General features: G+C 44.0%; 1 protein-coding gene and 1 long non-coding RNA gene across 2 annotated transcripts; both read right to left on the minus strand.

Annotated features, from left to right (window-relative positions):
* Nucleotides 1-315: 315 nt before the first annotated feature.
* Nucleotides 316-13367, minus strand: LOC121445802 (acidic repeat-containing protein-like). The gene is made up of 6 exons (XM_041647933.1): nucleotides 13319-13367; nucleotides 11387-12494; nucleotides 5748-5892; nucleotides 3328-3466; nucleotides 1275-1479; nucleotides 316-629 (listed from the first exon to the last, which is right to left on the minus strand). The coding sequence occupies exons 1-6, from the start codon at nucleotides 13365-13367 to the stop codon at nucleotides 380-382; spliced, it is 1896 nt and encodes a 631-aa protein (XP_041503867.1). The 3' UTR covers nucleotides 316-379.
* Nucleotides 13368-13467: 100 nt separating this feature from the next.
* On the minus strand, nucleotides 13468-17853 carry LOC121445803. The gene is made up of 3 exons (XR_005974009.1): nucleotides 17806-17853; nucleotides 17295-17325; nucleotides 13468-13538 (listed from the first exon to the last, which is right to left on the minus strand). It is a non-coding gene; the product is annotated as an uncharacterized LOC121445803 (long non-coding RNA).
* Nucleotides 17854-25034: the final 7181 nt, after the last annotated feature.

A 25034-nucleotide genomic window follows, 5' to 3' on the forward strand; every position in this document is an offset into this window, starting at 1 on the left:
TCAAATCCATGAGCAGCTGGAATTCATGAAGCAGGCTGGCTCCTCACACCCGAGGAGGCATAACAAGCTGGCAGAGTACTCACTACGAGCCACTTACTCTGTTGTGACAATATTCTCCTGTTCTCACTGCTCTCCCTCCCAAGAAACATCCTTTTCTTCTGACTCATTCCAAGTTAAAACCCAATGTGGATCCAAAGGGCTTCAAGTATTGTCAAGAGCTGTATGGTTAGCAAAAGAACTCTTTATTAAGAAAAATCATCAATAATAACAAATCAGAAAACACATTTAAATCCCAATACTTAAAACCTTACAGAAATAGTTTTCTAGAACTTCTTGCCAGTAAAGGATTTGGCTCACATAACTATATTCCAGGCAAACCTTAAGGATTTGCCTTTTGTTTACTGGCAAAATAATCCTTGCTGAGTCTTTTCATCACATTCCCATGGCTGATTCCTGCCGTGCCGTTAAACACGGCTCTATAATTCTCCTGCACATATTTGGCAAATGGTCTCACATAGGGCACAATGGGGGTTCCATCCTTGCGAAACAATGGCAGCAAGACCAGATGCCCTTTGCATCTGGCACAGATGAAGCGTTCAGTGTTCAGCGATCTGGTGTAGCGGCCAATCCTGGGGAGAAAGGAGATACCACAGCACAATAACAAATTAATCACGACCCCTCAACAGCAGCTCCAACTCCTCAGCTTTATGCTCAAAGCAATTTTCTGTGAGTTCTGAGGAGCCCCAGGCAGCAGCAGAGTCAGGCCAGCTCAAATTCAGGAAGATAATGGAGAAAGAGAACGAAGAAATAGTGAGCTTGACTCCTTAAATTGGTCCATAGACTTACTAAAGATCGATTTGGTCCTGCCATAGTTCAAGGCTACAAAGCTAGCTCAAGACTAGCATATAGGCCAGGCGGTGATGGTGCATGCCTTTAATCCCAGCACTCGGGAGGCAGAAGCAGGCGGATCTCTGTGAGTTTGAGACCAGCCTGGTCTACAAGAGCTAGTTCCAGGACAGGCTCCAAAACCACAGAGAAACCCTGTCTCGAAAAACCAAAAAAAAAAAAAAAAAGAAAGAAAGGAAGGAAGGAAGGAAGGAAAGAAGGAAGAAAAGAGGGCTGGCTGATGATATGGCTCAGGCAGGGGAGCCATGTAGTGTTTGCCTGGCAGCCATGAGTCCCTTAGCTCAATTCCCAGTACCAGAAAAAGAAAACAAACAGCTATTGGAGGCTGGAATAACAAAAGAATTGGGAAAAATCTGAAAAGGCCTTACCTGTATTTGCACAGCATGCATTCATAATAGATCTTGTAGTGAATTGTGTAGTTATGGCAACGGGTGACCTTGGGCAGTTCTGGGTGTACTGAATTGCATTTTTTAGCATAATATTGCCATGAGATACCATGAGAATCCCGGATGCCATCAAGCAGCCAGGAGGCTGCATGGCATAGTTCATGGATCAAGGTGTCCCGGATTTGATCTTGAGAGAGAAATGAAAAGAAACTGTCAGCACTAAAATGAATTTTCTTCTGATCTACTATCCCATAAGCCCTTGACTTTCACCCCTACCAAACACAAGGCTGTCTCACAGAAGCACAGTCGGCTGCAATTGTTGCCTTCCCAGGATCCGGAGAGTCAAATTTCTACCCACATACAAGCTAGTTTTGGTTTTGACTGCTTCTTAAGTGGTCAGGTCTTTGGGGAGCAGCTCCAGCATGTTCATCCTTTTGTGGGACATTGCTCGAAATGTACCTGGACGAGGCTTGCTTTCTTCACGCTTGGGACAAAGGTGGGCTCAGGAGGTATGTATGGCCATGAGATTTGGTGAGCAGAAGTTTGGGGTAAGAGAGAGATCTGAGCTGGGTTCTATTATGAAAAAATTAATTACATTTATTTATTGTGTGTGTGTGTGTGTGCATGCACATACATGCACATGCATGTGGAGACCAGAGGATAACTTGTGGAAGTCAGCTCTTCCCTTTGACTATGTAAGTCCTGGAGAAGAAACTCAGATCAGCAGGCTGGATGGCCCTGAGCCTTCTCACCCCCCTCCCCACACCCGTGAGCTAGACTCTTAACAACTGACTAAATTTAGAATTAGAAAGGCTATTTAAGTCCATACATGACCTTTAACCCTAGCACTTGAGAGGATGAAACAGGTGGATGACCCTGGGTTAGAGATCAGTTAGCATTATATGACAAGATCCTATCTCAAAACAACTTTGCTTTGTTTAAGTATTTTTTCTTACTGATTTTTTTTGTTTCTTTGTTTTGATTTTAGTTTTTTGTTTTCTTGTTTTTTTTTTTTTGAGAGAGAGAGAGAACACAGGCAAACATACATAAAGGTAGGTGGGAAGAGTTGGGGGAGGGGAAAGAACATGATCAAAATACATTGTATAAAAAATATTTTTTAATTAAAAACAAAAAACCGGCAGCCCACTTCTGTAATCCCAGCACTGAAAGGCTGAGGCAAGAGAACTATACAAGTTCAGGGTCATAGTATGAGGCCAGCCAAGGCTACACTAACCTGTACCCTCACCCTCCCTACCAAAAGGCGGCCATTCAAAGCTGAGTTGGGGGGCAGACACCTGTATGTAGTTCCAGTTACTCAAAAAGCTGAGACAAGAGGTCTGCTTGAGTCCAGGGGTTCAAGACTAGCCTGGACAACATAGCAAGACACCATATCAGAAACAAGACAAAACACTTGATTCTAAAAATCTGTTGTCGCTGCTATTTGATGGCATACTACTTACACGGCATGTGTGAGGCTATAGTCTCCAATATGGTGGGAGCATTCGGGAGAAGTCAAACAAAATGTAAGTAATGATTGGATCTACAAAACCACGAGCTGCATTTTGAGAGCCAATGGGCAAAGAATGGATAAACCATGGGCTAGCAGCGAGCAGTGAGAAGCCAGATAAAACCCGTGAAGCAGGAGAAGACTACCATGGCCTTGAAAACCAGGCTCTGAGCAGGAAAGCAACATAGTAGCACACACACACAAACTGAGGGAACAGAAGGAGGGGATAAGTCACCAGACTTTGACAAATGAAAAACTGTCTGGCTAGAGCGGGCATCTTGACCCTTGGCAATTGAGAGAATGGAGACCTGGCTTTGGCAAAGGAAATGTGCAGATGGGCCTGGAAACTACACTGAATTCCTAGGAAAGGTGAGACATCTAATAATGATGTCCTCTCAGCAACATACAGAAGGCCTACCCACATGGAAATGACAGTTCAAAGCTGTGACACAGGTTGCCGGGGATGAGTAATTTAACAGATCAGAAGGACAGGGTGCTAGGGTAAATCCACCATAGTCCTGGAATCACCTGCAGAGTCGCAGACTTTTGGAGAAATTGAAATCTTAGCATAGCGCTGCCTCTTGGGTTGTTGTATCTCATGGGTAGTGCATAAACCAGCAGTCCGTAGCATCTTTTTATTCCAAATGATTTCTATTTTCTCTGGCAACTGAAAATGAAAAGCAAACAAAAGTATCAGAAAGCAGTTCTAAAGGTTTACTTTTTTTTAAAAATGTATGTGTATGTGTATAAGCCTGAGTTTATATGTACCACATGTGTACCAGAAGAGAGTGTCAGGTCCCCTGGATCTGGAGTTATAGAGCAGTTGCGAGCTTCCAAGTGCATGCTGGGAACCAAACCTGGGTCTGTTGCCAGAGCATTAAGTGCTCTTAACTGCTAAGCTATCTCCCTAGAAACAACTCATATCAGAAAATAAGAACAAGAGTTTTTCTCCCTCTGAGAAAAAGTAAGAGGACATGCCAATGTGGACGAGGGAAATTTCACAAGGCACCACCCCTAGATGAAACGCCACAGGTAATAACTGCCCTGCAGAAATAATCAGTTTTCCAGTGATGAACTCTTATCGGCTATACAATCCCAAGAGCTCTGCTCTAAACACATAGGAGCAACACTAAATGGACTCAGTAGGTTTTACACATAGCCGGGCAGTGGTGGCGCACGCCTTTAATCCCAGCACTTGGGAGGCAGAGGCAGGCGGATCTCTGTGAGTTCGAGACCAGCCTGGTCTACAAGAGCTAGTTCCAGGACAGGCTCCAAAACCACAGAGAAACCCTGTCTCGAAAAACCAAAAAGAAAAAGAAAAAAAAAGGTTTTACACATACTACACACACACAAAGAGGTCATTAATTTGAGAGGTGGAGATATAGGAAGAACAGGGGTGGTAGAAATGACACAAAGATAGTAGTCACATATGAAATTCTCAAAAAATAAAAACAAAGTAAGAGGAACTGTCTCCTACATTCTTGAGTTGCTGAAGAGAAATTTATGCAAATAAAAAACAAATCTAAACATTGAAGTCCTGGGAATGACAATTAATAGGTTAATCAGGACACAAGGAAGGAGATTTTTAAGGCTACAGGACCTTCAGGATATAAGAATTCCCTCCACAAAGCCTCTTCAGCAGAAGACTGTAACACTGGATTAAACAACAACAAACGATCTACCGGTGATGGTACAGCTCAGGGGTAGGGTGCTTTCCTCACATGCAGGAAGCATGGTAAGAAATAAAAGAGCCCAAAACAAACAAGCAAAACAAGTGGCCAGAAGGTCCCTACCTCTGCATTTTCTAATCCAGTCCATACCACCAAGCTATTGGCAGATGGATTCAGCAGTAGCTTCCCGTCACACATTCCTGTGCACTGGTTCCTACCAATTTAAATTTAACTTTTCCTAACCTACTTGCCAAGGCCATCGAAGACAAGACAACAAGAGCTTGCTGTACCTAGGCCCTGTTCTAAGCACTTTATGATTATGGAAATATTGCAGTCTAATAGTAACTCTGAGGTAGTAAGTAGAATGGGCCTGAGTTCTGTACCATGGATTCAACAAACTGCAGATCAAAAATGACTACAATTTATTACATAAATGTACAAAACTGTCAGATAATAAAAAATGACAAAAACATGCATCTGCTAGAAATATACACAGAGGATGAGCAGAGGACATTTTATATAAGAGATTTGAGCACCTGTAGATTTTGCCATTTGTTGAGGGGTACCAGAACCCGTTCCCTGCAGGCACAGAAAGATGACTGCACTATTATTGGCCTCATTTTACAAGAGACATGGGTAAAAGGAGGCTAAGCAACTCATCCAGCTCCTTCTCATCATCTTCTTTACCTTATCACATGTCCTTTCCCTGCTGCCGTTCTCAGTACAAACCATTTTTTAAGGAGCAGGAGCCTCATGTCTTTCAGGAAATCCTATTTTCTGACTTCTCAGACTTTTCAGTCATTCTCCCTGTGCTAATCTCCTACTGTAATAGCCATCTGCTCATATATACAACCAAAACAAGTTCTCTTTCACACAAGCATTCTCTCTCATGTTTGCTAAGTCCAAAGTGCCCCCCCCAAATACAGCTGCGCTGGTGACCATGTCCTAAACAGAAGGACTAACTGGGTAAACAGACGATTATTGGGTAAGGGCATCTAGTTCCTGATTAATCTGAACAGCCTATATCAGCACAAAGACCCCTACCTGCTGACTATCATAAAATCTGCTTGCTTTCCCACTGTTTTGCTTCTCTCTGCCCCTCTGAGAGAGAGCCTTGGCAGTTTGGACCCCAATAAGTCTTTCTTTTCTACCCATGGAGTGGTCCAGGTCTACTCAAACTAGCACAGCTCCAAGACATGAAGCAGACATGGTTAGTACAGCAGCCAAGCATGCTGGTGTACAAGAGGTATTCAATAGAAACTTATTCGTTGTTTCTACCTTTCCATCAAAGACAGTGTGGTTAAGTAGTGCGTAGATTTTCTGAGCCAGTTCTTCCTTATTGTGCTTGAAATTCCTTCCAGAATACTCTTTTAACTTCTCAATGTTATTCAAGAAACATCCAGGAATTTTGCACATACGTTTCCTACAAAGGTAAATTCAAGTGAATTTTTCATGGCTAAAGAAATAGGAGAAGACATGCATAAAGGTCTAAAAACTTGCTGTTCTTTCCTTCCGGCTCATCATATATTAACATTTATTTCCCAGGCTCCATTCAGTGTTTCTCTTTACTCTTGGCACACATTCTCAAACGTTATGAGGCCAGGTTTCAACCTCAAAACTGATAACTACACCTACAGCTTCAGTCTCTGATGTTTCTGATTTTTCATTTATTCAATGTAAATTCCCAACACATTTATGAGTCTATCTTTAGCCTAAGAGGCTCCATAATGAAAATTCTGTCACAACTGACAGAAAACCTTGGAGGCATTTTGAATGCATTTTCCCTTACCCTGTGTTCAACTGGGATGTGAACTGCTATCTTCTGACTGTGGGCTCTCCCGGACAGCATCTGCTTTGCAACTCAGGTTCACCTCTCTCATCAAGACCTGCCTTCCCCTTCATAGAACAGCACTCTCTAACTACCAGGCTCTTTTCATTCTAACCCAGTACCCACTCACCTCCAGATTCATTTTGTTTCCTTCTGGCTTTTCCTTGACCAGCTGGCCTGGTATTCAAGGCCTGAGTCAATGTGATTCTAGCCACTGTTTCCAGCTACCACTTCTACTCTGCTCAAAGTGGGCAGCTCAAACATTCCCTGGAGTGAATGGTGATTTCCCATTGTGCTGCGGCATCAACTCTTTCCCGTGATACAGAGTGACCCATCTCTGCCTTTCCTGAGAACCACCAGTGGCATTTTAGTATTTGCAAAGAACCTCTCTTTGCATCATATCATTGTTTGTTCCCATCTCTATCTTGCAAATGAGGATACTAAAGCTCAGGTGTCTGACCCAAAAGTCAGAGACAATGGATCTTCTGACCCAAATCCTCAATCTTTCCATTAAACCATGATTGGGCCAATGCTCAGTTGCTACTGATGTAAATAGAAGTGGGTTTTTTTAAATTTGCTTTTTAGTGTTTGGTTTGTTTGGGTTTTTTTCTTTCTTTCTTTTTTTCTTTGGTTTTTCGAGCCTGTCCTGGAACTAGCTCTTGTAGACCAGGCTGATCTCAAACTCACAGAGATCCGCCTGCTTCTGCCTCCCAAGTGCTGGGTGCTGGGATTAAAGGCGTGCACCACCACCGCCCAGCTTTTTTTTTTTTTTGGTTTTTTGAGACAGGGTTTCTCTGTAGTTTTGGAGCCTGTCCTGGAACTAGCTCTTGTAGACCAGGCTGGTCTCGAACTCAGAGATCCACCTGCCTCTGCATGTGCCACCACCGCCTGGCTTTTTAAAAATTTATTTTACATCGCGACTGAAGTTTCCCCTCCCTCTTCTCCTCTGCCCCAATCCACTTCTCCTCTATTTATGTTCAGAAAGGGGCAGGACTCCCATGGGTATCAACAAATCATGGCATATCAAGGTAAGGTAAGACTAAGCACCTTCCCTTGTATGAAGTATGAAGAACAGGTTCCCAAGAGCTGGCCAAAGTGTTAGGGACAGGTCCTGCTCCCATTGTTAGGAGTCCCAGAAGTAGAGCAAGCTACACTGCTGTGGAATATGCCTTTACACTGTGTGAATATATGTCACTGTGATTGATTTAATAAGGAAGCTGACTGGCCAATAGCTGGGCAGAAAGAGATTGGGCTAGAGAGCCAGACTAGGAGACTGCTGGGAGGAAGAAGGGGAGAGCCTGGAGTCTTCAGCAGAGAAAAAGAGAAACAACATGAGCATGCCATACTGAGAAAAGGTACCAAGCCATGTGGCAGAGCGGAGATGAGAAATACAGGTTAATTTAAATGTTAAGAGTTAGCTGGTAACAACTCTGAGCTATTGGCCAAGTGTTTCCAACTAATATTGAGTCTCTGCATTTGGGAAACAGCTATGAGACAGGAAACTCCATCTATACTACACAACTGTAACATATATGTAGAGTACTTAGGTCAGTCCCATACAGGCTTCCTGGTTGTCAGTTCAGATTCTGTGAGTCCCTATGAGCCCAGGTAAGTTGTTTTTGTGAGTTTTCTTGTGATGTCCTTGACCCCTCTGGTGTCTACAACCCTTCCTCCCTCTGGAAGTGTTTTTTTTGTTTTGTTTTGTTTTGGTTTGGTTTGGTTTGGTTTTTGTTTTTTTTTTTCTTTTTTTTAGGAGATAGGCTCTTGTCACATAGGCAAGGCTGGTCCCAAACTCGTGGGAATCATTCTGCCTTTTCCTTCCAATTGCTAGTATTTACCATATGTGCCATTATACCTGGAGGAGGCTTTTAAAAAATTATGGCTAGAACAAACCACAACCAGATAGAGAAGCCCACAGAGCTAGAAAAATGAACTGCCAACACAGTGAGTTTGGCTTCACAAGCTCACATTTTTGCTTTAACACTAGATATGTATCAGCAAAGGCAGATGACAACCACTACCATCTGTCAGATGCAGCAGAGAATGGGACCTCCGTGTCTACGCAGAGAAAGCTAGCCTTTAGACTTATTAGCAAACTTTTCCTCAAAGTTTGTGCACCCCACATCCAAACTAACAACAAGCAGCCTAGACAAGAGCTATGGGCAGCAGTGCAGGAGGCTCTCAGAGAGATGGAGTACAGTAAGATAGTGGTAAAAATTCAAACAGGCTAATCACCTTCAGATAGGGTAGTGACAGGACACCAAGAGGCAGCTTCTCCTTTCTTCTGTCATTCTCTAGCAAAGCAACCTGGCTATTATCAAAACAAGCATCCCTACAGACAAAGCAGCTTAAACGCATACATAGAAACTGAGTGTGGTGATGCATGCATGCCTTTAATCCCAGCACTTGGGAAGCAGAGGCAGGCAGACTTCTGTGAGTTCCGGATCAGCCTGGTCTACAGTTACAGGACAAGTTCCAAAACTACAGAGAAACCCTGTCTCAAATGCTCCCCCCTCCCCCGCAAAAGAAAAGCATATAGAATCCAGAGATGAAGCCTTGTTGATAGGGGATCCAAGAGCACACGGTAAACTGTCTCAATCATCTCAGCCACCCAAAAGCACAGGGACACAGTCTTTTTTCTCAGATCTAAACTGACCTCCCCTACCCAATGCCTGGCATACCTTTTCCCCTTCCCCTCCCTGAAGACAATTTTTCTCCCAAAATATAAGCTTAAGAGTATCACCAAGCTGAAGTAGCCAGTTCATCCCCAAGCACCACAAAACAAAAAACCCACAAAAAATCAAAATGCTTACACACACACACACACACACACACACACACACACACAGATGCTTCTTCAGATATACTTTCTCTCTTTTTTCTTTTTTCTTTTCCACCAAGACAGGGTTTCTGTGTGTGGCTCTGGCTGACCTGGAACTCTCTATAGACCAGGCTGGCCTTGAACTCAGAGATCTGCGTTCCTTCTCTTAAAAATAATTCAGCTGTAGCCAGGCAGTGGTGGTGCACACCTTTAATCCCAGCACTCAGGAGGCTGAGACAGGCAGACCTATGAGTTTGAGGCCAGCCTGGCCCACAGAGTGAGTTCCAGGACAGCCAGAGCTACACAAAGAAACCCTGTCTTGAAAAACAAAAACAAAAGATAATTTAGATATAAGTGTGCATTACCCCTGAATGGAAGTAAAGCAGGAGATAAAAATTGAAATCATATTTTGAGGGGGAAAGTGAGATTTTAAGAATCGAAATGAGAAAATGTAACAACTTCTAGCTTAAGTATTAACATGTCTTTGACTCATACAATCACTTGTTTTTAAGGGCTTCCTGTGACTCTTAAAGAACTCCAAATAAGCTGGGCAGTGGTGGCGCACGCCTTTAATCCCAGCACTCAGGAGGCAGAGGCATCTCTGAGTTGAGGCCAGCCTGGTCTACAAGAGCTAGTTTCAGGACAGGCTCCAAAGCTACAGAAAAAACCCTGTCTCGAAGAAAAACAACAACAACAAAAAAAAACTCTAAATAATCTACTTCACCCTAACCTTTTTTTCTGAGTCAAGGACGCTTTGAAAATTCACAGGATAGCATTGATGCAGCTCAGTGACACAGTGCTTCACAGCATGTTCAAATCTAAGGACTCTAACCCCAATCCTGTCTAACAAAACAAAACCGAAGAATACACACAAAAGGGGAAATGTGTTCATGGAGAAACCTGTAAGTCATTTTTAACTACCTTCTCTTTGAACTCAAATCAAAAAGTAGGCTCTTTCTCCACTGTAATTACTTTCTTCGTAGCTTTTTGAGATAAGAATATCAGGTAGCTTCAGTCTGGCCTTGAACTCGATTTGTAGAGGGTGGCCTGGAACTCCTAATTGTCCTGCCTCTGCCTGCCAAGTGCTGGTATTAATGTGCCATCACATCAACTGTATTGGCTTATTAAGTACAAACTGATGACCATCAGGCTGTGTCCAGCCTAATACATATTTTGGCTACATATCCATCTTTGTCCTGATTTTAAGGACAAATGAAACTTTAGAGGCCAGAGCTGCTGTGAGGATGAAGGAAGCACACTCTGCCAGGTAACTACTAGAATTTAAGTAGAGCACACAGGCCTGGTCCTTTGGCTGGATGGCTGGGGGTAGAGGGGTATACCATGACAACACACAGGACCAGAAGATGACCTCATCACTCTGTATGTACATGCCCACTTAGGGTCAGAAACTTTCATCTAATCAGACTCCTGTTCATTCCCTTGGAGTCTCTAGTATCTCCTGGATACTGGAATCAAATCCCATGCAAGTGAGTACTTTAGCAGTGCACATATCCAGTCTTTGCAACTTTCAACTTTTGCTGCAATGGGTTTCTTCTGTAAGGCCCCAATTTTTTGGTCCACTATCAGTTAAAAAAATAAATAGTTGATTGTACCCTGAACATCAGTACCATCAAGCAGAAAGGGAAGCTCAAAAAGAGCTCTTCTAAACTGGGCGGTGGTGGTGCACGCCTTTAATCCCAGCACTCGGGAGGCAGAAGCAGGCGGATCTCTGAGTTCGGATCTCTGAGTTCGAGGCCAGCCTGGTCTACAAGAGCTAGTTCACAGAGGCTAGGTTGCATAAGCAACTATGATGCCTGTATGGTGTACCCCATATATATCCCCAGCAGCACCTTCACCTAATTTGCATGTCTAACCTTGCCTTTTGCCTTCTTCCAGAACCCACGCACGGCACCAGTAACTCCAGCCAGAGACTTCACTCATTTTATTTAACAAATTTATTAAACATCTGTTACATGCCACTCACAAGGCTCTAGAGAATAAATCATTAAGAGTCCTCTTATAAACAAACTACCAAGAGGACAAATTTGGCAACATGTTACGAGAAAAACTCCAAAACTGGGAACGCTGCATAGAGGACTTGACAATTCGAGTAGTGGGGGCATGTCAAAGATGATGACCCAAGATATCATAGGGACAGGAATTCAGGGGAAAAGCACTCCATGGGGACTGAACTGTAAATGCTAACATATTGGAGCATAAGATGGACATGGGAGCCCCCACCCCCATTTGCAGAAAGATCCTTTTTACTCATGTGTACGTGCCCTTTTGCCTCTACGTTTCTTTAATGGCATGCATTTGGCAGGCTGGTCTGATGATGTGGGCTCATCAGGGGGACTAGACTCTGCAGAGGCACTTGGCAGGCTGGGCACATCCTGTGAGACTACCCGACGCCGTTTCCTACGTGATTTAGGTGGAGCCATGCATATAAATCTATTCTTTCTTTTCTTTCTCCTTTGTTGCGCCAGCAGAGCGGCAGCCTTTCTCTCCTTGGATTCTTGGGCTGTAACACTTTGCTGGAGCTCTGGCTCCAGCTCGGGCTCAGGCTCCAGCTCGAGCTCCGGCTCAGGCCCAGGTTCGGGCTCCGGCTCGGGCTCTGGCTCGGGCTCCGGCTCAGGCCCAGGTTCGGGCTCCGGCTCGGGCCCAGGTTCGGGCTCCGGCTCGGGCCCAGGTTCGGGCTCCGGCTCGGGATCTCCCTCTGGCTCTGGCTCGAGATCTCCCTCTGGCTCTGGCTCGATATCCCCCTCTGGCTCGATATTCCCCTCTGGCTCTGGCTTGAGATCTCCCTCTGGCTCGAGATCCCCCTCTGGCTCGAGATCCCCCTCTGGCTCGAGAGCCCCCTCTGGCTCGAGATCCCCCTCTGGCTCGATATCCCCCTCTGGCTCGATATCCCCCTCTGGCTCTGGCTCCCGCTCAGGCTCGGGCTCGGGTTCAGGCTCAGGCTCAGGCTCAGGATCCCGCTCTGGCTCGGGCTCAGGCTCAGGCTCAGGCTCAGGATCCTGCTCTGGCTCAGGCTCAGGCTCAGGCTCCCGCTCGGGATCCCGCTCTAGCTCAGGCTCAAGCTCAGGCTCCCGCTCGGGTTCGGGCTCAGGCTCCAGTGGTGGTTGTTTGGAACTTTTTCCAGGGGCCCCTATTTCACAAACATCAGCAGATGAAGTAGCCCCAAGAACAACACAATCAATTTCTTTTTCGAGAACAGGCATTTGGCACTCATCACTAGAAACATCTTTTTTCTGCTCAGAACCCTTTAAATTGGGACTGTCATCTTCATCATCGATAACAATTACTTGAGACTTCTGATCGCTGGAGCCCTTAACGTTAGAAGACTCATCAGAAGAAGACTCGTCAGAAGACTCATCTGAAATTCAAGAGACATCTATAAATATACTCCTTCTATCCAACCCACTCTGTATATACAGACATCAGCAGGTTATTGAGCACAAATTAAAAAAACTGAGTGTTTGGACATTCTGAATCACAGTTAAAAATTATACTTATAGATTGTTTTCCCTGTATTTTGTGTTTTACTAAGAGTAATGACAGATAAATTAGCAATGAAAGTATTATGTATGCTATGCCCACTTTAAAATCACATTGTCTAAACAACATGAAGTATTTGCTCAGTTGTTCCTAAACACAAACCTGCTGCCTTGTGGTTCACAGCAAAATGTGGGCAATTACATCAATAAAGTGGTATCTCATTTATATCAAGTTAAAGTTCTCTAGCTTAAAAAAACTTCTTTATTTAGTCCTATGACGTAGCTGGACTTTTGGTGATTTCTACCTTATACAAATAGTGTATAGAGTAGATAGTAGTTGGTACCTCCCCCAGCTCCAGTCTCCACCAAGCTGGAAAGAGGACTGAGCCATGCCTCTCACCCTCTCCTCTTCCTTGTCATACCCACCTATAAAGGATGGAAGGAGAGGAAGATGGAGGAGTGGAGTCTAGGCAAATAGAACCCTAAGGCAGCAGAAGAGTTGCAACTGTGTTAGGAAACAGATCAAGGTGAGGAACCCAGCCATAGTTGGGCAGTGGTGGCTCAGGCCTTTAATCTCAGCACTTGAGAGACAGAGGCAGGTGGATCTCTGTGAGTTTGAAGCCAGCCAGGACTGTTATACAGAGAAACCCTGTCTCAAAAAAAAAAGAAAAAAGAAAAGAAAGAAGAAGGAAGCCAGCCATACTGACATCCAGCACATAATGAAAAAAGGGCGGCACTGGCCTCAAGGTCATTATAAACTTAAAAATGTGCAGAGTCAGACCCTAAAACTGCCACATGTGACAAGGCTTCAGAGCAGCTATTTCTCTAAGCAAAGATGATACTTGCCTTCACTGCTTATTTCACAGATCTTAGATCTCTTTTCCTCATAGAGAGAGTCAGAGTCTGAGTCAATCACCACACAGCTAAGTAATAAGGTGGAAAAAAACAAAAGAAAAATATGAGCATAAATATTCTTTCCTTCTGGGCAGTTTCCATATTTTCTACAATAAGCAGGATTACTTGTTAAGTTTTGGTTGTTTCCTACTACACTAACGCTATTCCCCTTTATTGGAACTACAACCTTTCAATTATTCCAATTACTCTATACACCTTTCCCCTTTCTTACAAACTTCCCAAAGGAGGCGTCTGTCGGCTACAAAAAGTAAACTGGGTCTTGTCAGAGTGCAAGTACTCAAAATAGTTTTGGTGGCAGGGAAAAATTCATTGGGAGCTTATCATTCTTCAACTCTGAGATGAATTTGTGTAAGAGAGCCAAAGAGCAAAGGTTCTCACTGACCCCTTGTCAACTTGACACAAAGATATCACTGGTAAGATAAAACCTTTCCTTTCTTGTTCATCAACAAGATCACACATTAATAAACATTACAATATAAAACATTACAAAATTTACAAGTCCCGGAGTATTTAAAATTCCAAACACTTAAAAAAATTTTAGTATCTTTAACATATCAAATCTCTTAAAATCCAAAGTCTTTGTAAATTTTCAAAATCTCTTTAGAAAGTTCAAAGTCTCTCAACTGTGGCCTTCTGTAAAAATCAAAACTAAGCACTATCTTACTTCAAGAGGGAAGAACCAGGGCACAGTCACAATCTGAATAAAGCAAAACCAAACTCCAACTGTGTAAATAATTCAATGTCCAATATCTGGGTTCAAGTCACGATCTTCTGGGCTTCTCTAAAGGACCACTTTTCTGGCTCCACCCACTACAGCCCACACAGATTGTCTCCTAAGATCAGGACAACTGCACTCCACTACTGTTGTTCTTGGTAGTTGTCCTATGGTACTGGCATCTCCAAAATGCGGAGGTCTCTTGCTGCAATTGCGCTGTAGTTTCACCAATAGCCTCTGCTGGGCTCTCTTCAGGGACTTCAGCCCTGCCACACAGTGCCAAGTCTCAGCTGCTCTCCACGATACCTTCATGACTTCAAAACCAGTACCACCTGGGTGACTCTTATACACTACCAGGTTCTGCTGCCAACACAAGGTACAACCTAGGTCACCTCTGGAGTACCACTTCTGTGTGCTAATTCTGAGAAAACACTTCCCACAAGATTTCACCTCAGCGATGGTGTGTTCTTAATCACTGCTGATTTCTCAGCTCTAGTTGTCCAGCATCAATTATCCCAGCAAAGCAAAGGTTTTTTTTTCACTTTAGTGGTTTTGGTATCTTGATAATCACAACCAATTCTTCCACACACAGATTCTTAACACAAGATACGTTAACAGCCCTAATGAGAGTCTTTAAGTGATTTCAAATCTTCCCTCTGGAACTTCAAAAACCACACCTCCATCATCTGCATTTCTCTCAACACTAATCTTTCAAGTTCCCATAGAACATTTCACTAGGCTTTGAACACTCAATGAATTTTCTGGCCCCGAAGTTCCAAAGTACTTTCACAATCGACCCCCAAATGACATGGTCAGGTCTGTCATAGCAATGCCCTATCCTGGCACCAATTTCTGTCTTATTGCTGTGACGAAACACCATAACCAAAGCAACTTGGGGAGGAAATGGTTGATTTGGTCTATACTTCCACATCAACGAAAAGTCAGGACAAAAAGGCAAAGGAGTTTGGAGTCCTGGAGGCAGGAGCTAATGCAGAGGACATGGAGGAGTGCTGCTTACTGGCTTGCTCATCATGGTTTTTCTCAGCCTCCTTTTTTATAGAACATAGGACCAACAGCCCAGGGATGGCACCACCCACAATGAGCTGTGCCCTCCCACATCAATCACCAAGAAATGTCCTACAGGCTTGCCTGCTGCCCAATCTTATGGAGGCATTTTCTTAGTTGAGGTTCCCTCCTCTCAAATGATTCTAGCCTGTGTCAAGCTGACATAAAATTAGCTAGCACATACTCTTTATCCCAAGATATAATACTGGAACTCAGAGAAACTCTGCCTCAGCCTTCCAAGGGCTCTGATTATAGCCACAAACCCTCTGTATGATATACTTTTTAAAAAGTCATCATTGTAGGGGAAGTATATAGTGTGTGTGGGTGTGTGCATGTACCACAGAACACAATTGGAGGTTACAGGACAACTTTGTGAAGTCACTTCTCTTTCACCTTTACATGGATTCTGACGATCAAACTCAAGTCATCAGGCTTCTGTGGCAAGTACCTTACTTAACCCAGTGATCCATCTCCTGAACATGAAACATTTTTATGATGAATGAAAAGCACTCCAAATACCTGTTACTATATTTTTTTTGTATCCATTATAGATACCAAGGCTAATCTATTTCTACTGTACATGATCTCTCTTTTTTTTTTTAGTTTTTCGAGACAGGGTTTCTCTGTAGCTTTGGTGCCCGTCCCGGAACTAGCTCTTGTAGATCAGGCTGGCCTCGAATTCCCAGAGTGCTGGGATTAAAGGCGTGCGCCACCACCGCCCAGCTGTACGCGATCTCTTTTAAGCTGCCAAGTTGATGGGCCTTTGCTATCCTATTTACTATAACCTTAAAGAACCTTTCTTTGAGGCTGGGTGGTGGCACATGCCTTCAATTCCAGCACTCTGGAGTCAGAAGCAGGCACTCACGTGGTAGCCTGTAACTGGTTGTAATTCTGGTTCCAGAGGGTCCAACAACCCTCCTCTTGCCTTCATGGGTACAAGGCACACATACATAACAACAGGCAAATGCTTATACACATAAAGATAACTAAGTATTTTTTTCTTTTTAGAGTCTTTTTCCTGGTCATGGTGGCACATCTTTAATCCCAGAATTCAAAAGGCAGAGACAGGTGGATCTCAGTTTGATGTCAGTCTGGTCTACATAGTGAATTATAGGACAGTCAGAGATACATAGACTGTCTCAAAAAAAAAAAAAAACTAAAAACTAAATGGCTTCTCTTAATTTCTAGCACATGGTCATCTTTTGGTTCTCACCCGATTTCTATGCATTCCTTACTCACTTCTTTTCCTACAACTTACTGGGCCAGATCATTGAAAGCTCTAACTGCTAGGTTAAAAACCTTGATTTTTATATGATGAGCTATTTGAATTGGGCATCAACATAATTTCAGTACACTCAGCATATTCACCTAGAGGCAAGATGCAGACTAGATCACAGACAAAACGTCTTTTTGACTGATGGAGACTAAAAAATCATGGTTCAAAGACATTTTAAAAATCAAACTAACTGAGCATTCATTTAATCCTAGCACTTAGGAAGCAGAGGCCACAAGTTCAAAGTCAACCTTATCTACATAGTAAGTTCCAGGTTAGCCAGGGCTACATAGTGAGACCCTGTCTCAAAAAGCCAAAAACTAGCCATGTGTGGTGGTGCATGTCTTTAATCCCAGCACTCAGGAGGCAGAGGCAGGCAAGGCAGATCTCTATGAGTTAAAAGCCAGCCTGGTCTACATAGTGTTTCAGGAAAACCAGGGCTACATAGTGAGATCAAGTCTTAAATAAGCTAAAAACTATAAATAAATAAAAGCAACAAACAGCTAAACAGTTAAAAAATGGCCCAAGACTAGAATCAGATACTTTAAAACTGGTTATAAACTCAAACAACCATCGTGATTCTGTAAGTACCATATAGTGTTTATTCTCAGAGAAAATGAAATGTTTACTCTTAAATTTTCTTACCCAGAATAGTGGATACTTCAGATAGATAGATAGATAGATAGATCATGTTTCAACAATTCTCCTTACCTGGCTTCTTTCTGTGGCAATTTAGTCACAGCTATAAATCAAAGAAAGAAAAAGCATTAAGAAGCATGATAAAACCTAATAGCTCATGTCTTTTATTCCTGAAAAACAATTTATAAATTAGAGCTAGTGAAATTTACATTTTCCCAAAACTGGGGACATAGGTCAGTGGTAGAACATTTGCCTACTACACCTTGGGCTCTTTGTCCAGCAATGGAAAGAAGGTCAAAGAAAGGAAGAGGGGGAGGAAAATAGAAAAAAATAAAAGAATTTATACCCCCAAGAAAGATTGAGAAGAAATAAAAGATGACCCAGGAACCAAAAAGGAGTAAACAACACATTAAACACACACACAAACAAACACGAAGATCTGCTCTTGACACCAGGGAAATAAACTTCAACATCCCAAAGAGAACAAGACTAGGACCAAATCAAGCTAAGTATCCCAAACCTCATTTCAGTCATCTACAAAGATGCTCGATGTGCATTACTGTGGAAAGAGCGGGCTACTTACAGGTTTTGCTGCTGCTGCTGGCGCTGCTGCTACTGCTGCTGCTGTTGCTGCTGCCGCTGGTGCTACTGCCGCTACTGCTGCTGCTGCTGCTGCTGCTGCTGCTGCTGCCACTGCCGCTGCTGCTGCTGCCGCTGCCGCTGCCGCTGCCACTGCTGCTGCTGCTTGAATCCATGTTAAGAATATAACTGGGGAAAAAAAGAGGCTTTTACAGTGAGGGCTAGGGAGGCAGAGGCAGGCGGATCTCTGTGAGTTCGAGACCAACCTGGTCTACAAGAGCTAGTTCCAGGACAGGCTTTAAAGCTACAGAGAAACCCTGTCTCAAAAAACAAAAATAAATAAATACAAAAACCCTGAACCTAATCTTTGGGGGGTGGGAGGGCAAAAAAAAAAAGAAAAGAAAAAAATAAAGTGAGGGCTACCAATAACACAGGCCATATAATATCAAAACTCTCCAATAAATGCTAAAAACAAGCAACTTCTGAAATGCAAGGGCATAAAATACTTTTAAGAGCTTATGTGCCGGGCGGGGGTGGCGCACGCCTTTAATCCCAGCACTCGGGAGGCAGAGGCAGGCGGATCTCTGTGTGTTCGAGACCAGCCTGGTCTACAAGAGCTAGCTCCAGGACAGGCTCCAAAACCACAGAGAAACCCTGTCTCGAAAAACCAAAAAAACAAAAAAAAAGAGCTTATGTGCACTGGATGGTGGTGGTGCACACCTTTGATCCCAGCACTCGGGAGGCAGAGGCAGACAGATCTCTGAGTTTGAGGCCAGTCTGATCTATAGAGCAAGTTTCAGGACTGGCTCCATAGTTTACTGAGAACCTCTGCCTCAAAAAACAAACAAACAAACAAACAAAAACAAAAAAAAGCTTTCATGTGTCCAGGTTGGCTTCAATAGCAAAATAATAATCTATTACATTAGATACTGAGGTGGCATTAAACCCCATGTAATATAGAACAAGACCTTGAAGTTTTTATCCTCCTGCCTCCTCCCTCTTGAGGATTGGGACTACAGTAGTATGCCTGCCATGCTCAAGTTTATGTAATGCTGGTGACTGAACCCAGAGTTACATGCATGCTAAGGTAAATACCAACTGAGCTAGATCACAGCCCCTATATGCACTTCTTTTTAAAAAGATTTTAATTTTTTAATTGTATCTGTCTGTCTGCCTATATGTGACTGCAAGTGCCTGTAGTAACCAGAGATATTAGAACCCTCTAGAGCTAGAGTTACAGGTGGTTGTGAGCCATCCAACACTGAGTTCTGGCAACCAAATTTGGGATCCTTTAAAGAGCAACAGGCACTTCTAACTGCTACAACATCCTTCTCAAGTCCCTATATGTATATATAACTGTCATCAAATGTAAGATGTGCAAATTTCAGAAATATGGAGATATTTCAGAACTGAACGGTGAAATAGCTTGATTCAGACCTCTCCAACTATGCTAATAACAGTCTGCTGTAAGCCGGCTCACCTAGACTTTCACAAGACAGGCTCTTGAGCAGTAGTTATAAAAGAACTGTTTCTTTCATAGGACTACTGTAAAAAGTAAACCAGAAAATGGCTGTCCTCTCTCTTCTCTACCCCTATGGTACTACCACTTCTGCCCATCACATTTTCTTACCACAATTCACTGTAAATGCTTATATACGTATCAATCTGCTACCCTAAACGGGAAGCAACATAATTAGGAAGTATTATGTGTTTACTTTTGGTCACTACAAAGTCAGAATAACTGATGCATCAATATCAAGGAGTGGTTCTAAAATCAGGTGGCTCATGTATATAGCCTCAACACTTGGGAGGCTTAAGGAGGAGACTGTCACAAGTTCCAGCCCAGTCATAGCCATCAGAGAATTCCAGGTCATTTTTAGTTATGGAGAAAGAATATTGTCACAAGTTCCAGGCCAGCCTTTAGCTATGGAATGAAAAAAAAAAAAACAACAAAAAAAACTTAATACTTTTTTTTTGGATTTAAAACTTTTTTTTTAAAAAGTGATTAAAAAATTTTAAAGTCTAAAAAGAAAAATAAAAGTGATCCCCTTTTTATTTATGATCTTCTAATCTTCATCACAAAACCTCAAGGTTTGAAAGGTTACTTTCAAGGTTTTTAAATTTTTATTTATGTCACTGTTTGCCTATGGCACAGTTTACCACCAAAAGAGCAGGTTGGATTCCCTGGGGCTGGAGTTAAAGTGGTTATGAGCTACCCAATTCTGGGGTTGTAACTCTGAAAAAGTAGCAAGCGCCCTTAGCCACTGAACCATCTCTCTATCCCTGAGAATCTTTGCCTACTAGATTCTACTGAGTACTCAATTTTCTCCAGGTGAATCTTTGCACTTCTCACTTCAGAAACCCAGATCCTCAATCCTCATCAAATGCTGGAGGTATGCCTGGTGTGGTAGCACACACCTTTCATCTTAGCACTCAGGAAACTGAGCAAGAATTCAGTTTGAGGTCAGTGTAATCTAAGTATTAAATTCCAAGATAGCCAGGCTATAGAGACCATCGCAAAAAATAGAACAAGTTGAACCTATCCCAGCACTCAGGCAGAAGCAGGCAGATTTCTCTAAGTTTGAGGTCAGTGTAGCCTATAGAGTGAGTTCCAGGCCAGCCAGTGAGACCTTGTCCCAAAAATACAAACACACACACACACACACACACACACACACACACACACACACAAAAAAAAACCCAGGGTTTCTCTGTAGCTTTTTGGAGGCTGACCCCTGGAACTTGCTCTATAGACCAGGCTGGCCTCAAACTCACAGAGATCCACCTGATTCTGCCTCCCAAGTGCTGAGATTAAAGGCGTGCACCATCACAGCCCAGCATAAATACAAATTTTTAAAAGTAAAAAAAGAAACGAGATAAAATAGCTTTTTGAGTTAAAGAAAAAGTACTAGTAGTGGAATTGCTGAAGAAGATTGTGAATATTTAAAATGGGGTATGGTGGCCCTGATCATTAATAGTAGAAATAAGGAGGCAAAGGCAGGTAGACATCTGTGTTGAAGCCTGAGAGTTCCGGGCCATCCAGCTCTACATAGTGAGATCCTGTACCAAAAATTGGGTAGAGGTATGGGTATTTAAAATACTGGAACTGCTGAACTTTCCTCTAAAAAGCTCAGTTTATATTCCACTCAATTCTATGGCTATAGACTACATAATGAGACTCTTAGGTCTAACCTGGGCTACAGAGTTAAAATTCTCCAAAACAAAATTCCCCAAATTATTGATTTTAAAAGTTTTTGTATTTTTAGGAAAATAGCCTATTATAATATAAAATGCAAAATTCACCTATCTTTAAATTTTTCTTTTAAGTCAAGGTCTCACACAAGTTCCAGGCTGGACGGAACTCCCTGTGTAAGTCAGACTGGCTTCAACTACTTTAACAAGCTTCCCATCAACATAGCCTTTCCAGTGCTAGGAATTACACCATACCCATTTTCTTAAAGTTTTAGGGTTTTTGTTGTTTGTTTCTTAATATCTGTGTGAAACTTATTTTGGTATAAGGAGTGAATCAAGTAAGAATTACAACTTTTTTGACAACTTCATACACAGAAATGTAATGCACTTAGACCACATTCCCCTCCATTATCCTCTCATCTCCGTCCTCCTCACACAGAACCCCTTCCTTTCCTCTCCTACTTCCACATCTTTTGGGGGCACTGTATTTAGTTAGGGTTGCTTGAAAAAGCATGAGTGTGTAAACTTCAAGTTAGCAGGACTAATTCCCCAATTCCAACTTTTTTGAGTTGCTTTGTTTTTTCTAACGCTAGTGATTAAACCTAGGGCCTTGAATATGTTCTAATTTGTTTTTTTTTTCCCCAAACAGTTCATTGACTATCAAATTGCCTGCTGACTTATCTACTGCCTCCACTCCTTTCAAATATCATTTTCACCATGAACTAAACTTTCTTTGTATTTTATCTATTTCCCACCACTCTGCTCTGTACCTCCCTCCATATTTTATCCCCACGGACTGACATACTGCAGTATTTCAAATAAGAGCATTCAAAGAATGCTGAAGAGACATAGCTATTTTAAATACCTCTGTGATCATGATGAAAATCATTTTTCCTGAGTCTCTCTGGGGGCAGCACTATCAACAATGGAGTGGAAAAAAATCAAACAACATTAGATATGAATTTCAGAGTGACTTTGCAGGAATTATTCATACTCAATAATATGTTGTATGACCTGGGCAGTGGTGGCCCACACCTTTAATCCCAGCACTTGGGAGGCAGAGATAGGTGGATCTCTCTGAGTTCGGGGCCAGCCTGGTCTATAAGAGCTAGTTCCAGGACAGGCTCCAAAGCCAGAGAAAGCCGGCCTCGAAAATATATAAACTGTTGCATGCTTCATAGAATTATGAGTTTCTGGCCACTGACAAAGATATGTAAAACTCTGGAATTATAGAACCCAAGATTCTTATTTCTTTACAATTTTAAGACCAACCAAGTCCAGGCAAGTGAAATGGCCCAGCAATAAATGGTGCTTACCACGAAATTTAACAACCTGAATTTAATCCTAGGGCCGAATTTAATCCTAGGGGCCTATATAGAAGAAAACGAACTCCTGTAAGTTGTCTATCTTCTGCTCTCCATACATCCACCATTGCACATGCACGTCTACACAAAAATAAATAAATGCAAGTTTTTAAGAAGATTAACTGAGTGGTTCGGTGGTAGCACACACCTTTAATTCCACCACTGGGAGGCAGAGGCAGGAGGATCTGCAGAGTGAGTTCTGGCACAGCCAGGGGCTAGCAAGCAGTGAAACCCTGGGTCAAACAAAAAATAAAATTAAAATTAAAAATATTGAGATAGTAGGGTATGGTGACTCAAACCTGCAACCTCAGTACTCAGGAGGAAAAGACATGAAAAGACATAAAGATCCCAAGGTAAAGGTAGGCCTGGTCTACAGAGCAAGTTCCAGGACAGCCAGGGTTACACAGAGAAACCTTGTCTTGAAAAAAAACACAAACAAAAACCCCACACAGTCCCAAAAAAAAAAAAAGCCAGGGTAGGCACACACCATTAATCCCAGCCTGGTCTACACTGTTGAGTTTCAGGACATACAGGGCTAGTGAGGCCTTGCCTCAAAAACCAATAAATAAATAATTCAGAAGGCAGAAGCAGGCCAATATCTGGCCTGGTCTACAGAGTAAGTTTCAAGGAAACCCTGAACTACACAGGGAAACCTTATCTAGAAAAAATAAATTTAAAAAGCCAAAGGCATGTAGTAGTTAGCCCTTAATCTACTTCAAGTGCCACTTTAATGAGGCATAAAGAGGAAGACAAACCTCAATTTAACCTAGTTTTATTTCAATACGGGTCGTCTTTATCAATTTCTCAACCCCTAGTCTCTCATAAGCTGCTGTCATGGCCTCACATTCGCAGGGGCAGAACTCCCCCTGCAGCTCTGGCTAAGAGACTTCCTAGTCCTCACTAGGGTCTGATCCTGAGAAGTGAGCCATACCAGGTCTCATGACAGGAGGCTACCCGGGTCGCTCCCGCTCCCACCGGCCCCTCCCACCCAGGCCAGTCGCTCCTGCCACCCCCCCCCCATCAGTCACTCTGTTCCCCGCTATTCGCCCCTGCCCACCCACTCCCTCAGGACGTGAGTCCCATCCCCGCCATCCGCTCCCCACTCCCGCCACCGCCCCCCTCTTCTGGTGTTGCGCCCTTTGGGGGGGGGGCTCCCCCCCCCCGCCCCCCGCCAGCCCTGCCCCCAATACTCCCTCCCCTCGCAGGAAACGCGCCGCCAGCAGCCCCCACCCCTGCTTTGGTGCCTCCAGTCCCCGTGCCTCACCAGCCAGCCCCCGCCCCCCGCTCACCCCCCCATAGCAGCGATTGGCTTCGGTCTCTCCAGCCCCGCCCCCGTGCCTTACCAGCCAGCCCCGCTCCCGCTCCCCCTCCCCTTGCAGCAATCCAGCTTCAGTCCCTCCAGCCCCGCCCCCGCTTGCCCCAGTCTTGCAGAGCTCAGCTCCCTCCAGCCACCCCCCCCCCTTGCAGTCCCTGGCGGCCCTTGCAGCCCACGCACTCAACCCTAACTCTAACCCTGCTGCTTTGCCACCAGCCAGTCCAGCCCCCTCCCTCCAATGCCTGTGCCCTTGCCCCCTCATCCGCTGTAGTTGGCCCGCCCTAAGTCGACCACGCCCCGCTCGGTCAGGGTCCCCTCCGCCACTATTGGACCCTGCCCTGTCCCCACTTGGGTCCGCCAACTGATTCCCACCCCATCTCCAGTGCAGTCCCGTTGGTCCCCTCCCATTCCCGCCAGCATCTGCCACTCAATGTCCCCAGGCTTCCGCAGCTTCCTATTGGCTGCAAAGCCAGGGGTTCTTTCAGGCTCCTCCCCCAACCCACCCACGGGCCTGTTTTTTGAAAAAATTAACACAATAGCTTCCCATTGGCTGAGCAGGCAGGGATTCTCTCAGGCTCCTCCCCCCAACCAGCCCGACCGGCCTGCCTAGTATTGGTGGAAAATTCTAGAAATAGCTTCCCATTGGCTGAGCAGCCAGAGGCTCTCTCAGGCTCCTCCCCCCAACCCACCCAATGGCCTGCCTAGTATTAGTGGAAAATTCTAGAAACACAATAGCTTCCCATTGGCTGAGCAGACAGGGGCTCTCTCAGGCTCCTCCCCCCAATCCACCCAATGGCCTGCCCAAGTTTTGTGGAAAATTCTAGAAACAGAATTGGCACTCTTCTAATTCTAGAAACTTCCAATGAGACTTCTTCGACCCCTCCTTCTTTTCCCCACCTGCTAGGCCACTGGTTTACTGTCCATGATCCTCAAACATCTCCCCTCAGCTCACCAACAATCCCATACCCACTTGGACACCTCCAAGTGGGTGTGCGGCCATAACACTATGTGCAGACAGAGCTGCGCCATTTCTTCCACAGCATAAAAACTCTCTATGCCGCTGTTGTCCCACCTGTCCCAGACCCGACCTCCTACCTCCTGAACCGGCCACCATGGCACCTGTTTGGAGCCAGAACTGCCCTCTTCCCACTACTCACTTGTCCCACTTGTCCCTCCATCCTCCCACCCCGAGACCTTCTCAAACCCCCTCAGAGGTTTCAGTCGAGGTCTCCGCACCCCAGCCACACCGCCATGCTGGTAACAGCTTTAAGGGGAGGGGGGGACCGGAGGACCTTTCTGGCAGTGCCAGGGATGGTACTCAGCTACATTCCCGCCCACTCGACCCCTCTGCCCTTTTTCTGG

Source organism: Microtus oregoni, unplaced genomic scaffold, assembly GCF_018167655.1.
Source record: "Microtus oregoni isolate MIOR12 unplaced genomic scaffold, Mior012 000793F_ref0000134, whole genome shotgun sequence".
Taxonomy (NCBI): Eukaryota; Metazoa; Chordata; class Mammalia; order Rodentia; family Cricetidae; genus Microtus; species Microtus oregoni.